Genomic DNA, 15,475 nt, shown 5'->3' on the forward strand with positions numbered 1-15,475 from the left:
TGAGGCTATCATGGTGAAGACATGAACACTGAAGAACTGTCTATCCTCAGGAAGATTCTTCACGTGCCATGTTCAAGTTATACAAAGACAAGTGCAAATTTAACAGACTAATTTTCAAATTTTATCTTAATAATGCTCATTATTCCGCATCGTGAATTAAAACAGCCTGCCCTTTTGAACTTCTGGTTGGAAAGATTGAACTTCTTCGAGATTTTCTAATCTTCCTAAAGCTGTTAGTACGTTGAACATTTTGATAAAGCTTTATGAAATACACTTCTTGGACATGGACACATTTATAAGCAGGTAAATGGAAATTGTAGCCTGAATTCTATTGGTTTTAATAATAGAAACTTGGAATCAGCTATTAAGGGGTGAAAGTTAAAGGATCAGAGAAGCAGAGTGGCCAGCCACGGGGGGGGTTCTTACATCTACCAATGCTCAGACCAAACGGGCGGTCCTGTCTCGCTGAATCCTCAGACTGCATCCTCAGACTGCATCCTCAGACTGCATCCTCAGACTGCATCCTCAGACTGCATCCTCAGACTGCATCCTCAGACTGCATCCTCAGACTGCCCTGAGCTCCTGTTTCTTCCCCCTTACATTCCTCTCTCCACCCAGTCATATCACTCCTGTCTCCACCTCCCTAGTGCTGGAAGTAAAGGCATGTGATCCCAAGTGCTGGAACCACCTTTGTGTGAGCTCTGTTTCTCTTTTAGACAGATTCAAGGTCGTATAGCCCAGGGTGGCCTTGAACTCACAGAGATCCATCTGCCTCTGTTTCCCGAGGGCTGGGATTAAAGGTTTGTGCCACCACTGCCTGGCCACTACAGCTAACCAGTGGCTTAGCTCTGTACTCTGATCTTCAGGCAAGCTTTGTTCGTTCTAGCGTAAACAAAATATCAATACAGCAAATGAGTTATGACATCAAAGACAAGGTTCTATATAATAGGACGATTTAGAAAAGTAATAATTTGCACTTCTTTTTCGAGGCAGGGTTTCTCGGTGTAACAGCTCTGGCTAACCTGGAACTAGCTCTGGAGAGCAGGCGGGCAAGGGGCGTCACAGTATGAGGAAGAATAGTAACAGTGACGTCAGGGTAGGAGGCAGCATGGCCACAGTGGGTCAGCCACACCTACTTTCTGCTGCAAAGAGTTAAAATTATGAAAACAGCCAAGGCTTGAGTGGATGAGCCCCGCTGCAGCCCACAGGGAATAACGACACAGGAGGGGTAGGAGTGTTGTGAGCTGGGAGGCGACGAGAGAAAGGCCGCACTACCCAGCTTGTTCCGAGCCACTCTTGCTGTGAAGACAATAAACCACGAAGCTATAATTCACTTCAAACAAAAAGAAATTCTAATTCCATTCCTTATGATAAAAACTATGCTTCCAAACCTTCTATACCAATCAAGTGGCAGCAAATGACTGAGTCAAAATCATATTTTACCTCTTTTCCTTAATGTTAAGCGAGTGAGTGAATGTCGTCACAAAACTTAAGTGCACAAGCCATTGTGTTACACACTGACATGCAGAAAGCAAAACGACGTGTAGATGTCCAAAGGGAAATAGTCTCAGTAACACAAATAAAACGTACAAACTACTGGACAAAACCAGCGTGGGCACACACTGAATCCTCTGAAGAGCAGGCCTGGCCGTCATGTGATTTTAGGTTCACTGCTGCAGGCTAGCGCAGAACCGAGCTGAAAATAATTACGATTTGACGGTTAATGTAAGTTCAGCCAAGTTCACTAATATGTCTCTTTCCTTGCCAATCTCAAGCTGAGTTCAGCAGCTTTAAAACTGGGTTCTCAAGAAATGAATGACTTCCCATCTGGAAGGGGGCGTGATAAGGCAAGAAGGGGTGAAGAGGACATGTTGGCAAAGGATGGGGTGAATGCCTCAGAGTTATAGTCCACTCTTGGGGTTCAGTATGTTCCCCAAAACACCTGTGTACTACTCATGGCGCTGGCCCTATGGGAGTTCTCAGAGATTTTTCTACTTTCTAAAAGCTGTTAGCATATCTAAAAACCTAATATTCTATAAACCTATAATGTAAGTCAGTCACATTTCTTAGGTTTTAGAACATTCGTAATGACAAGAAGTGAAAATTAACATTATCAAGAGCAGGGCTCTGCTAACTTTTTCTTAGGGTGGTTTCATGTTATTACACTCGTTTGCTTTATGTGCTGTGCAGTGTGCACACCATCATGTGAAGGTCAGAGGACAACGTTCGAGGTCAGTTCTCTCCACCGTGTAGGCTGTGGAGACGTGGAGACTGATCTCGTGATGTCAGGCTTGGGGGCGAGCACCTTTACCTGCTAAGCCAACCCAAGCTGATTTTCCTGTAGTCTCTTGCTGAACACAGAAATGCTCGGTATAGTCCTGTGCTCTCCGGGCCTGTGGTGGTGTGTGGTGCTGGGTTTATCTGTGTCCTTAGCCTCCCTCAAGATACAGTCGCTGGCGGAACTCCCGAATCAGTGCTGAAAACGCTACTTCTCGGAAGGCTACATCTGAGTCTGCCTAACTCTCCAGGATGGCAAAGGAGATAGAAAGGGCGACAAACCCCACACCCAGGGACACCTGAAACCCTGTTCATATTGGCATGTATGACTACTGCCTTTTACGATTGGTAATGGAAGTCAGATCTTAGTATTGACCAGCCACTTGAAAGATGGTGACACCCTGTGTGGTCACATCCTGTTTCATAAAGAAAACCATTTCCAATATTCCATATACATTTTCTTTTTTAAAAAAAGATTTTATTTTATAAAGTGTATAGTGTTCTGGCTGCACATATGCCTGCAGGCCTAAGGAGGGCACCACATCTCATTGCAGATGGTTGTGAACCACCATGTGGTTGCTGGGAATTGAACTCAGCACCTCTGGAAGAGCAGCCAGTGCTCTTAACCTCTGAGCCATCTCCCCAGCACCCCACATACATTTCAAATTGGGGAAAAATAATTACATACAGAAGTTACTGCAACAATCTTTAAACACGCACGCACGTGCATGCACACGCGCACACACACACACACACACACACACACACACACACGCATGCAAGCGCACACACACAGCCCAGCTGGATAATGATCTTATATCTTCTAACTGAAATGGCCAACTCAAAGCACACACTGGCTTTTACAATTGAAGACTAATATAAATACATTTAATTTATTTTTTGATACAGGGTCTCACTGTGTAGCCCTGGCTGGCCTTGAACTGTCTATCTAGAGTAGCCTGGCCTCGAACTCACAGAGATTCACCTGCCTCTGCATCCTGGAGTCCTGGGATTATAGACACACAACACCACATATTTTATTTCTTAAAACTAGAAGCGCTGTATTCACATCAGTTTTTACAGAAAATGTGGAAGGAAATGTGAGCATTCTTTGGGTGTACACAACTATATGCCTTTGTGTGTCTTTCATTTTTCCTAATAGCTTCTCCTTACTATGTAGCAGTAACACAATGACTAAATAAGCTATATATATATTTATATAGGGCTGATTATACCATTCCATATTTACTAGTTTGACATTCAACTACAGGTTTTAATGTAAACTTCAAAAACGGTATTTGTTATGTCCAATGTAATAAATACATAATTATTCCAGTCTTTAAAAACAATAGCCACCACTTATAGCCACCACTTCTACCAGAGCCCCCAGGAGACAGCCTATGGCTGTGAGGCTGTTGGTGTGTTGCTCTGATTCGCCTTTTCTCCAGAGTCAGAATGCTTCAGAAACTGACCAGTAGCGCCGATGTACAGTCTTGATCGCATGGGCCACTTCTGAAAGAAGAGTAAGAACCTGAAATTTAGTCTTATGACATACAACGTAGGTATATGATATCTAAACTTTAAAACACACTAATGTCAGTAAGGCGCTAATTAGCTGGTAAGGATTCTAATTACAAAGCCGATGGGACAAGGTGAAGACGGTTTAGCAATGGTAGCGGCACAAGCAGAGAAGGCTTTGCTGTAGCCGCATAAATAGTAAACACGCGCGGTTGAGAAGCACTGCAGGAAGCTAAGGAGAACGAATATTGCTGAGATGTAGAAAACCTACCACTATTTAAATTCCAAGGTAAGCCTGAAACAAAATTAAGTTTAAAACATTAATTCTAAAGAAGCAGTGCTCAGGTATATACAAAGTAAACATTCAAGAAAGGAATTAGGCGGCCCCTGGGCAGCAATGGCCGGCAGCTTCACAAAGCAGCTCCTATTCTTCAGCGTGGGTTTCCTGCCTCACGGTGGGTGACTATAGATGACAGCAATGCACTTTATATTTGTTAATACGCACGAGGAAATGATTTTGAATACTTAAAGCACAAATGGGCAATGTCTACAAAGATGGACGTGAGGGTCTTCTGATTTGGACATCATACAGTACACACACACACTGAAGCCCAGCACCGTATCTCAGGAGTATGTGAAACTTTCACGTCAGATGAAAACAAGAACAAAGGTAGGTGGCTGTGTGATGTCATCTGGAAAGTCACTTTTCCGGGGCAGCCAACGAAAGTTCTATCTCAGTTTCTCCAGGTATGAGTAGCGAATACAGTCCTGAATGTTTTCTCTCTGCTTAGGTATATTGATTTTACTGTCAGCTTGCTTTAAATCGTATGTATTACAAATTCATAGGCTTGCATGCAAAGTAATATACTTCAGTATGGCATCTTCAGCTGCAAGCATATGGTACTATGTTTTCTTCTGTATTCTAAAGTATACTTGAAATTGTGTAGTTTTGTTTAAACTTAGAAAAACTGAGCAATTAACCAGAACTGAACCTGAAATTGAAGATTTTTAAAAATGCATTCTTATTCTAATTAAATGCGCCCAAACAACAAGACCCCACAGTTTCTAAATTCTTGCTCATCATTATTATGGACAGTGGATTCTCGTGGGACTTGGCAATTAGCAGAGTCATCTGTGCTTTTCTCCCCGAGTTAAAGGTCTGAAATACACTCCTGTTCTGGAGAATCGTCCCTCTGGGCCCCCAGTGCTGACTGAAATGTCTAATTTTCAAGTGGATAAAAGTGGGTTTAAGTCATGCTGCAAGCGTCCTTTCTTTGAGTTACTTTTATTGTATATGCACTGGTGTTGTGCCTGCAGGTACATCTGTGTGTGAGTGTATTTCTATTGTATATGCACTGGTGTTGTGCCTGCAGGTACGTCTGAGTGTGAGTGTGTTTTATTTTCTATTCATTGGTGTTGTGCCTGCAGGTACATCTGTATACGAGTGTATTTTTTATTGTATATGCACTGCTGTTGTGCCTGCAGGTACGTCTGTGAAAGTGTGTATCTTGAAGTTACAGTGTTGAGTTGCATGTGGGTGCTGGGATTCGAACCTGGGTTTGAAGAGCAGTCAGTGCCCTTAACCACTGAGCCATCTCTCCAGCCCAAAAGTCTAGTTCTTAAAACTGTCTTTCAGTTAACACACAGAACCCATGGCCTTGCAAACGCTAACCGTGAATTCCACCCCAACCATGCCTTCCTCTTAAGTCTCCAATCATTTTAACACGCTCATAATACTGATGATCCAAAGTGACAGATGGGAATATCTGCTTAAATATCTTTAGTAACTTGAGTACTTAGTGCTGTGTCTTACAGGAAAACAGTGATTTCAGAACACCCACTAAGGATTCTATATGATAGTTTATAATAAGGCTTTACTTAACCTGAATTAAAAAATGCTCAGAATATTTTTATTATTTTCATATTAAGGACAGACTTAATGTTTAAAAATTTCTACAGTGTCCATAAAATAGAGGCAGGCAATCTTCAACTAAGTATGTAAAGTCTCTGTCTTCTGAAACATCACAGCTCATGGTTTAGATTGTTTTTCTTAGTAAATATAATATTCTTCTCTATAGAAACATACTGCAATTTATATTTTTTAGCTCTATATTGTATTCATTTAGGGCAGGGATTAAGTCTGTCTTACAGTTGTATTCTCTGTCCTAGAGCAGAGATTTTTACACAGTATTAAACCAAATGTTCGATTTTAAAACACACCCGTTCCCTGCTATCATCAATTTCATTGTTTTATGAGATAATCTTTGGCCTTCCAGAATTTTCTCTGGGTTTAGAAATTTAGATATTATGGTCATTGTCTTTTAAAATTGGACATCAAATTAGATTGATTTTCCACAAACAGTTGTGTCTACAGAATCGTTTGGCACATGGACCAAATACGAGGCTCGTTCTGCCCCTTTCCAGCTCGGACCTCTCTAGTGTTTCCATTCAAGAAAACCACGGGGGACACTGAGGAGAAATACTTGACCTCATTCTAAATTTTATCAACTACAAGGGAGGCATTTCATTTCTACTTCTGGCCTTGAATCTTAACATCTAAATAAACTTTCTCGAATACATGGCAAATATCAAGTCAAAGAAATCTATTAGTGGGATATTTGAATAGCATTAGTCTAAAATGATTGTAATACAAAATTCTTAATTGCAATAAGCGACTTTTCAGCCAGTATGCTATAAAATTTAGGGACAGAATGGGTTCCATCATTATTATAAACAACATTTCACTTTTCCCCACTTACACTTGAACTGCCTTCTCTATCGCCACGTCACCGGTATTTTCACAGAAAGTTTTCTGAAAATGCACTCCATAATTTTAAGTACAAATAATGTTAGAGAATGGGTTTCATTACATTTCAGCAAAATGCAATTCCTCATTTTTGTAACTCAATAATTTATTCAACGCTTAGATGTTTAAGATTACATTCTATTTGTGTGTATATGTGTTCATTTGCACAATAGTGGGACAAAAGTGTGAACATTTGAACTGAGCGAGCGTGGAGATTCTTCATTTAGAAGGGAAAGGCAGATCAAAGGAAGGTTTCAAAAAAAAAATCCAGAAAAGATGATGTAAAAGCTACTATTTGCCACACTCATGACCAACTCATGGAGATGTAAGGAAATCGTGCAAAATTGTTTCTCTTGGCTAATTTGAATACAGACCAATTCACTCAGCATACATGTCAATCTAATACGACAGTTACATGAAACATTACGGGGTTTTTCTAACATTGTTGGTAGCCGTCTAGTCTATTTAACTGTGATTGAAATTTTACTCTATGGGAATGTAGAATGGTCTCATTTGTTTATTTATTTATTATTATTATTATTTTACTGATTTTGACAATTTTGGGGGGGTTGTTTGCTTGTCTTTTTTTTAACAATTACTTAGGGGCAAAGATTTAATTTCACTATTCCATTTAACTTATGAAATCTTTGGAATAGTTCAAGAAAAAGACAATAGGAATGTAATATGGAAGTTAAGACACTTGACTCTTGAACTTAGATGTTACCAGTAGTTAGAATGAATAACAGCTTCCCCATCTGAGCAAAAATCTTTAAGAAGCTAGAGAGATCCCCGAGCCCAGCTAGGATCAAACGCCCCAGTTTCCTGATTACAAACTGTTAAGAACCAGCCTCTTGCACTGGGGACCTTGTCACCATCGCCCGCGGGCCCAACCAGGTGTTTCTGCCTGATGGGGAGGAGTGCCAGCTCCGTGGCATCTGTTCCCGCGGCGACAGGGTAGCTCGCGGGGTTCCAACCCGAGTGTTGCTTACCTTAACTGGATGCAGGTAGCCGTCGCCTCGCAAGGCGCCCAGTCTGGGGTCTCCTGGCGCCTCATTGTCGTCCTGCAGGCTGCGGGTGAGGTGGGCGATGTAGGTGGTGGCCAGCAGCAGCACGTCCAACTTGGACAGCTTGGTGTCGGGCGGCACCGACGGCAGTGTGCGCTGCAGCTCCAGGAAGGCGTGCCGCAGGGTCTGCACTCGGCTGCGCTCCCGAGCAGCGTTCGCAGCTGCAGGTCGGCCACCCCCGGAGCGCGGGGCGACCCCGCCGGAGCCTGTCTGCCCGGCGCCGGTCCGTCCCGGGCTCGAGTCTCGGGCGGCGGCGGCCGATGAGGCGGGCTCAGCGCTGCATGGGCTACTGGCGGGACGGCCGCGCTCCATAGCGGCTCTGGCTCTGGTTCCCGCGGCGAGCACTGCAAGGGAGCGGGGCAGCCGTGAGACCTGGCATCGCAGGATCGCCCTCCAGTCCCCAGTGCGGCTGTGAAGGCGCCCAGGGCTCAGCCTCCCGTCCCCGCAGACACATTCCTTCCACCCGCTCACCAGGGAAATGATGCTGCGGGACTCCCACCTCACCTCGGACTTGCCTCCGCACCTTTCCCCGCAACGGCAGTGCGGGGCTCCGCTGAGCAGTGCTAGGAGACCAGGGACGTCGAGCAGGTCACTCCATCCCCGTCCAGCCTCTGCTGCCGCCTTTTATGCGGGTGCCCAAAGCCAGCAAGTGGGAGACTCGCACAGGCACGTCGGGCCGAGACGCGCGCCCACCGGAGCCCCTAGGCTAGGGGCGACAGTGTCGCGGAGCCGCCCCCTCGGCGGACAGACTCATCAATCAAACCGCTCGGGGGTGGGACGGACACCTGGCCCCGCCCCTCCGACCGGGAAGCGCGGAGCCCGGTCGCGGAGGGCGGACTCGGGCCGGACCCCTCGGTCCAGTTCAGCTTGACTTTCACCTCGAGGAGCATCTCCACCCGCTGTTTACGCAGTAGAACCCTTCCTCGGGACACCGTGACCCAGACACCCCGCCATCGCCCCCTTGCTGTCTTCGCACCTGCGCTCACCTACTTAGACCGACCTGGGAGAAACCCCGGTTCCGGCGTCTGCGGGTCCCAGCTCTGCAGCCCGCACCGGCCTTTGCGGGGAAGGGGACCCGGTCCCAGCCGCGGCGCAGTCAGACAGGCTCTAAGCCGGGGGCTCAGAGTATCAGCTATAGATTGTCACAGAGGACGCTGCTCACTTACAGATTCTTGAACATTTTACAGCAGATTTCTGACTTTTCACGTCGGGATTACCAAACTGCACTGCTTACACTGCGATGAACCAGCCGTGTTGAACTGGTTCGTGAACCAGGGTGATTCTTAGGCAGTAGTAGGCTTTACGCTTTAGAAAGCACGCCCAGTTCCCTTGATTCAAGGACTCGTATGAAATAAGAAACTACATTGTATTTCCTGGTAAATTTTATTTAACAACTAATAAAGTAAATAGATCCCGGAATTCACACACGGAAAGTCTCAGATTCAATAAAGAAACAAATCAAACGAGAAGGTATACACCGAGATAACCGCTCTACAAACCCTCACGCCACGCTGTTGCCTAGTTCTAGGAAGAAATCAAATCACACCAGGCGGAACTGACTCCTTTTCCTCACACAAATGCTCCTTTACTTTTGGGTTTCGGAGGTGAGGTTCGTGGATATCGTTTTTTGTTTCCAAGCTTTCAGATTCCTTCAAGGACATATTCCTGTATTTTCAAACAAAAACAATACGCGCCAGCATTTAATTGACTTGATATGGAAAAAAAAAAAAAAGACGACAGACATAGAACCCAGGACACACTAACCGTTGGTAAAGGTTCATAGCTACTCAGGCTTTAAAAGAAAGCAGAATCAGAACATTTCCTGCTTTGAGAACTACATGGAAATAAGGAGGCCGGTTGTGACCACGCAGAGGTGCCGGAAGCTCCCTTACTTTTGTCTTACATCTCAAGGTCTCGGTCTAGCCTAGCTTGTTGCTTTCCTGCTGCCCGTGTGCCCTAGACAGCAGTGGGGCAAAGGGCTGATGTCGCAGACCAAACCACCGAGCCTCTCCATTTTGTCCCATCTGCGCTACTGTAGGCAGTCCAGATTCCCGAGAGAAGCTAGTATTTTCAGTCGCTTTAAATATAGGCAAGCCTAAATCTCCACTATCACGTGACAAGTAAGCAATGGGAGTCAAATGGCACTTTTCATTTACTGAGTACTCTTTAGGTATCTTCTCATTTCGCCTTCACAAAAACTGAGGATTTTATAGTTTGGAGGATAAGCGTTCTCAGGGATTGGGCAACATGTCCAGTAGCATACCTAGTAGATGGCTAAGGTGTGGGTCAAACCAAGTAGATTGTCTTTGCCATACTATTGAGTGTTTGCACGTTGCAAAACAGTTTGGTGTCTATTATTAAGATGCATATTTTAGATTGATTGGCACCTTATTAGCAGTCCAAATATACGTTCATAGTATATTTTTCTCTGAAGTTCTCAGTTGTTTAGTTTTCCAAAAGTATGACGTTAGAATGCTGTAGATCTTATTCATTGAGTGTGGTGTAAGTCTTAGAATTATTTTTAAGTCTTTTAAATATGCCAAGTTGTAAGGTTAAGATTGTCTTTATAAAATATCAAATGGAAAAAAGAAAGCATATTTAACAAGTAGTACTAGCATAACTGGATATCAACATGTAGAAGAATGAAAATAGACCCATATCTATCACCATGCACAAAACTCAAGTCCAAATGGATCAAAGACGTTAACATAAAACCAGCCACACTGAACCTTATAGAAGAGAAAGTGGGAAGTACACTTGAATGCATTGACACAGGGAACCCCTTCCTAAATATAACCCCAGCAGCACAGACACTGAGAGAAACAATGGGACCTCCTGAAACTGAAAAGCTTCTGTAGAGCAAAGAACATGGTCAACAAGACAAAACAACAGCCTATAGATAGGAAAAGATCATCACTAACCCCGCATCAGACTGAGGTCTGAGCTCAAAAATATATAAAGAACTCAAGAAATTGGACACCAAAAAAACACATAATCCAATTTAAAAAATGGAGTACAGACCTAAACAGAGAACTCTCAACAGAGGACTCTAAAATGCCTGAAAGACACTTAAGAAAATGTTCAACATCCTTAGTCATCAGAGAAATGCAAATCAAAACAACTCTGAGATTCCATTTTACACCTGACAGAATGGTCAAGATCAAAAACACTGATGACAACTTATCCTGGAGAGGTTGTGGGGTAAAGGGAACACTCCGCATTGCTGGTGGGAATGCAAGCTGGTACAGCCCCTTTGGATGTCAGTGCAGCAATTTCTCAGAAAATTAGGAAACAACCTTCCTCAAGACCCACTTTTTGTTATATATCCAAAGGATGCTCAATCGTGCCACAAGGGCGTGTGCTCAACTATGTTCAGAGCAGCTTTGTTTGTCATAGCCAGAACCTGGAAACAACCTAAGTGCCCCTCAACTGAAGAATGGATAAGAAAAATGTGGTAGGGGGCTGGAGAGATGGTTCAAAGGTTAAGAGCACTGACTGCTCTTCCAGAGGTCCTGAGTTCAATTCCCAGCAACCACATGGTCGCTCATAGCCATCTATAACGAGATCTGGTGCCCTCTTCTGGCATGCAAGCATACATGGAAGGAATGTTGTATACATAATAAATAAATAAATCTTTTTTAAAAAATTTTTCTCAATATTTATTTATTATGTATACAATATTCTTTCTGTGTGTATGCCCGCAGGCCAGAAGAGGGCACCAGATCCCCTTACAGATGGTTGTGAGCCACCATGTGGTTGCTGGGAATTGAACTCAGGACCTTTGGAAGAGCAGGCAATGCTCTTAACCTCTGAGCCATCTCTCCAGCCCCCAATAAATAAATCTTTAAAAAAAAAATGTGGTACATTTACACAATGGAGTACTACTCAGCGGTAAAAAAAAAATAACGGCATCTTGTATTTTTCAGAAAAATGGATGGAGCTAGAAAACATTATTTTGAATGAGGTAACCCAGACACAGAAAGGCAATTATCACATGTACTCACTCATAGGTAGTTTTTAAACATAAAGCAAAGAAATCCAGCCTACAAACCACAATCCCAGAGAACTCAGACAACAATGAGGACACTAAGAGAGACTCACATAGATCTAATCTACATGGGAAGTAGAAAGTAGAAATAGACAAGATCTCCTGAGTAAATTGGGAGCATGGGGACCTTGGGGGAGGGTTAAGGGGGAGGGGAGAGGCAGGGAGGGGAGCAGAGAAAAATGTAGAGCTCAATAAATATAAAAAAGTGTCTTTATAATAAAAGCTAAAAAAGCAAATATCACATAGTAGAGAATAAAATGTTTAAAAATTGTGTACTATATATATATTTTATATCTATTAAATAAGTTGGTTCCAACTATTTCCCTCATTGTTTAAGGAATAACTTTTAGCTTGTCTGGTGGCTTAATCCCAGCACCCAGGAGGCAGGCAGGCAGGCAGATCTGTGAGTTTGAGACCAGCCTGATCTACATTTCATGTTCCAGGACAGCCAGAGCGTTACAGAGATCCTTTGATTTCCCCAGTTCAGCAAGTCTGGGGAGATGTATACAGTACTGTAACTGTCATCAGAATAAGGACACAGGACACCCAATATCTGCAGCAATTCCCTTTCCTTAGTCGACACTCTCTCCCGTTAGTTCCTGGCAAGCCCTGATCCATTTTCTGTCATCATGGATCCCCTTCTGCCAGAATATCACACAAATAGAAGCACATAGTAGGTCTCTTTTAAAGTCTAGCTACTCTCACTTACCAACATATTTGAAACCCATTCATGTTGAGTGGTTCACTCTCTCTCATTGCCGAGTAGAATTCTTAGTATGTGTTTTATGTGTGTGTGTGTGTACATACATATATACATACATATAGATACATTTGTCTTAAATATTTGATGATTACAAATAGACCATTCTAAACACCCAGGTAGAGGTTCTCTTGAGTATAGATTTTCATTTCACTAGGAAAATCTCTTGGACTGTATATTTAACTTTACAATGCAGCAAACAATTGTGCTGAGGACCTCCTGATTTTGCATTCCCATTTTTAATGTGTGAGTTCTAGCAGTTCCATATCTAATCAGTATTTAGAGACTATTTTTATTTCTTTTTATTTATATGTTCATTTTTCGAGACCGTTTTTCTGTAACAGTCTCAGGTGTTCTGGAACTCACTTTGTAGACCAGGCTGGCCTCGAACTCAGAGATCCACCTGCCTCTGCCTCCCAAATGCTGGGATTAAAGGCGTGCACCACCACCTGGCCTGTTTTAATTTCTTATCCATTCTGATATGTTATTTTTCTTTGTGTGTGTGAGGCAGGGTGTGTGTTGATGTTTGGTGTCTCAGACAAGGTTTCTCACTGAGCCTCGACGTCATCCTAGTCAACCTAGCAGGCTCCACCCCTCGCGCCCCCTAGCGGTGTAGTGCTGGGGAGCAGGCCTGTGCTGCTGTATCTGGACTTCCTGTGGGTCCTGGAGATCTGCTCTCCGACCCTCCTGCTGGTGCGGTATGCACTTTGCTGACTGAGCCGTCCCGTCTCCCCACTCGCTCTAATGTGTTATTGCAAATACAAAGACTGAACCAATATTTACTTAAATCAAATGACTTTACAACCTAGAGCTCTTGCTTGTCAGACATTCTCATTTCACAAGTCCGTGCATCCCTGCCCCAATTGCTCTTGCCCTGAGTGACTGCAGGTGCCTTTAACTGTACAGAGAGGCGCTTGTCCATTCCTCTGAGTCACCTCCTCACCTGTCTGCCTTTCTGTTCCTTCCTGGACCCGGGACTATCAACAGAGTCCTTGAGAGCTTGGCTATTTGAGTCAGAATATTCTTTTATTAAGAGTTCTAGTATTTAAAAATTGTTTGAGTAATGAACATTTAGATTTCAAAATAGAAGCCTTTTTAAATGGTAAGGAAGAGTTATGTTAAATTAGGTTTCTTTCTTTTTTTGTTTTTTTTTGTTTGTTTGTTTTGTTTTTTGTTTTTCGAGACAGGGTTTCTCTGCAGTTTTGGAGCCTGTCCTGGAACTAACTCTTGTAGCCCAGGCTGGCCTCAAACTCACAGAGATCCACCTGCCTCAGCCTTCCGAGTGCTGGGATTAAAGACGTGCGCCACCAATGCCCGGTTTAAATTAGGTTTCTATAACTTGTTTATAGAGTAAGCTATTGGCAGTGCTGAAGCCAATATTCCCAAACGCTAGCTTTGTCTGTGTGAACAGAAAATCTTTTGTTGCTTCCTCCCCAGTGCTCCTGGGGGTATCCTGCTCTCGAGAGAATTCCTTGAGAAATGAAAATCAAATGTTAACAGTCTATCTCCACTACAGGACACACAATGTTTGTTTGGCACATAAAGTTAAATATACTGAAGGAAAGATGAACAAGACTAAAGGCATTTGGACTTTGTGGACGTGTTTAGGTGAAAGCATCCTGGAGTTTTCGGACTTAAAATATTACTGCAGTTCTTAAAACTCTCTCTGAAGCACATAGATCTGTCATTACAGCTGCTCAAAAATACCCTTCCCAGCCATGGACGCCAGACAGTTTAACTATTAGAATCCACTTTCAATTCAAAGACTCTTAAATATCTTAACTGGGTATTTCATAAATAGTTAATCAAAACAGAGGGGGCATATTCCTGTGAATTATGAGTCCCTGGGATGTGTGTCCCTTAAAGATGTCTAAAACCTAGCATAGCGTAACCTACCTGAAAAGGTATTTCTACATTAGTAAAATGCATGGGTCTACGGTTATCAGCATAGTAACCGTTTGCCTTCTTCATGGTATAGTGCTGTACAGTGTTCTCGGTGGAGCTTAGGAACAACATACATGGATTTAATGTCTATTTTTAAATCACCAGAGTTCAAGCTCCCGCTCGCATATTTGAAAAGGGAGGAAACATCTGTCAGAAGTGCTTACCGTGACAAATACAGAGGAAAGCAATAATGTATACCGCTCTCGTTTATTTAAAACCATACATTATTTTTAATTGAACAGTAAAGGTATTTGTTTAGAATCGGCCTTTAAATAAAGAATAGTTTAGACCTAATCTTTAATTAAAGTGCACTTTGATAGCATCAAGTTCAGTTTGAGGGTCACAAACAACGTCAATATGTCTGCCTTCTCTCTCCCTGCAGGGAAAGCAGGCTTGTGTAAATATACACACGTAGACGGCGTGCATTTACAAGAGACAGGGAAAACATTCCCGTCTTCAGACACATGTTGCTTCGCCGTGCTCCCCTTTGCATACAGGCGCAACTCCCAGGGTGCAGAGCCCTCGTGGAGTGGGCAGCAGACTGTTGCTTTTGGAGCCTGTACTGTTCTCTACCTCTCCGCAGGCGCCTTACCTGAAGCGTTAAATATAGCTTGTAAAAATATATTAGGGATGCCGGCTCGTTCTCACCTTTAAAATAGTTAAAGGAAAGCGTTGCTTGGATAGATTTTCTTAGAAACTGAAAATCTAATCTTTGTGTTTGTGTTCAGATGGATTTGTTTGCTTTGTGTGTGTGTGTGTGTGTGTGTGTGTGTGCGCGCGCGTGCGAGTGAGCTCGCACTAGGTAAACACATCATACTAGGTAAATATGCTCTACCATTGAGCCAATACTCCCAGCCAAATTATTATTTTCCAGGGAAGATGGTTTTAGAAATTTTTTTGCATTCTTTCTTTTCTTTTTAATGATTTATTTATTTTTATTTTATGTGCATTGATGTTTTGCGTACACATATGTCTTGCAAGGGTGTCAGATCCCCTGGAACTGGAGTCACAGAGAGTTGTAAGCTGCCATGTGAGTGCTGGGAATCGAACCTGGGTCC

At 43.2% G+C, this 15,475-nt stretch overlaps 2 protein-coding genes across 5 annotated transcripts in view; both read right to left on the minus strand.

The window, feature by feature from the left end:
- Positions 1-3,491: 3,491 nt before the first annotated feature.
- On the minus strand, positions 3,492-8,021 carry Tcf24 (transcription factor 24). The gene is made up of 2 exons (XM_085677430.2): positions 7,591-8,021; positions 3,492-3,789 (listed from the first exon to the last, which is right to left on the minus strand). Exons 1-2 carry the CDS (start codon positions 7,975-7,977, stop codon positions 3,676-3,678), a joined length of 501 nt encoding a protein of 166 aa, XP_085533556.2. The 5' UTR covers positions 7,978-8,021; the 3' UTR covers positions 3,492-3,675.
- A 1,008-nt stretch (positions 8,022-9,029) lies between these two features.
- Ppp1r42 (protein phosphatase 1 regulatory subunit 42) overlaps positions 9,030-15,475 on the minus strand; it is a 50,520-nt gene continuing 44,074 nt past the window's right edge. For all 4 annotated transcript variants that reach the window (XM_048420528.3, XM_048420525.3, XM_048420526.3 and 1 more), the window contains exon 9: positions 9,030-9,330. In XM_048420528.3, the coding sequence (XP_048276485.3) occupies positions 9,201-9,330 (130 nt within the window). In that variant the 3' untranslated portion in view covers positions 9,030-9,200. The remainder of the gene's footprint in view (positions 9,331-15,475) is intronic.

Source organism: Myodes glareolus, chromosome 16, assembly GCF_982192425.1.
Source record: "Myodes glareolus chromosome 16, mMyoGla1.1, whole genome shotgun sequence".
NCBI lineage: Eukaryota > Metazoa > Chordata > Mammalia > Rodentia > Cricetidae > Myodes > Myodes glareolus.

Excerpts from the sequence above, each read along its gene's own strand:
- Tcf24 (XM_085677430.2), bottom strand. The coding sequence starts at position 7,977 with ATGGAGCGCGGCCGTCCCGCCAGTAGCCCATGCAGCGCTGAGCCCGCC. Across the intron at positions 3,790-7,590 it reads GCTACCTGCATCCAGTTAAG|AAGTGGCCCATGCGATCAAG; the intron begins GTAAGCAACACT and ends CTCTTCTTTCAG.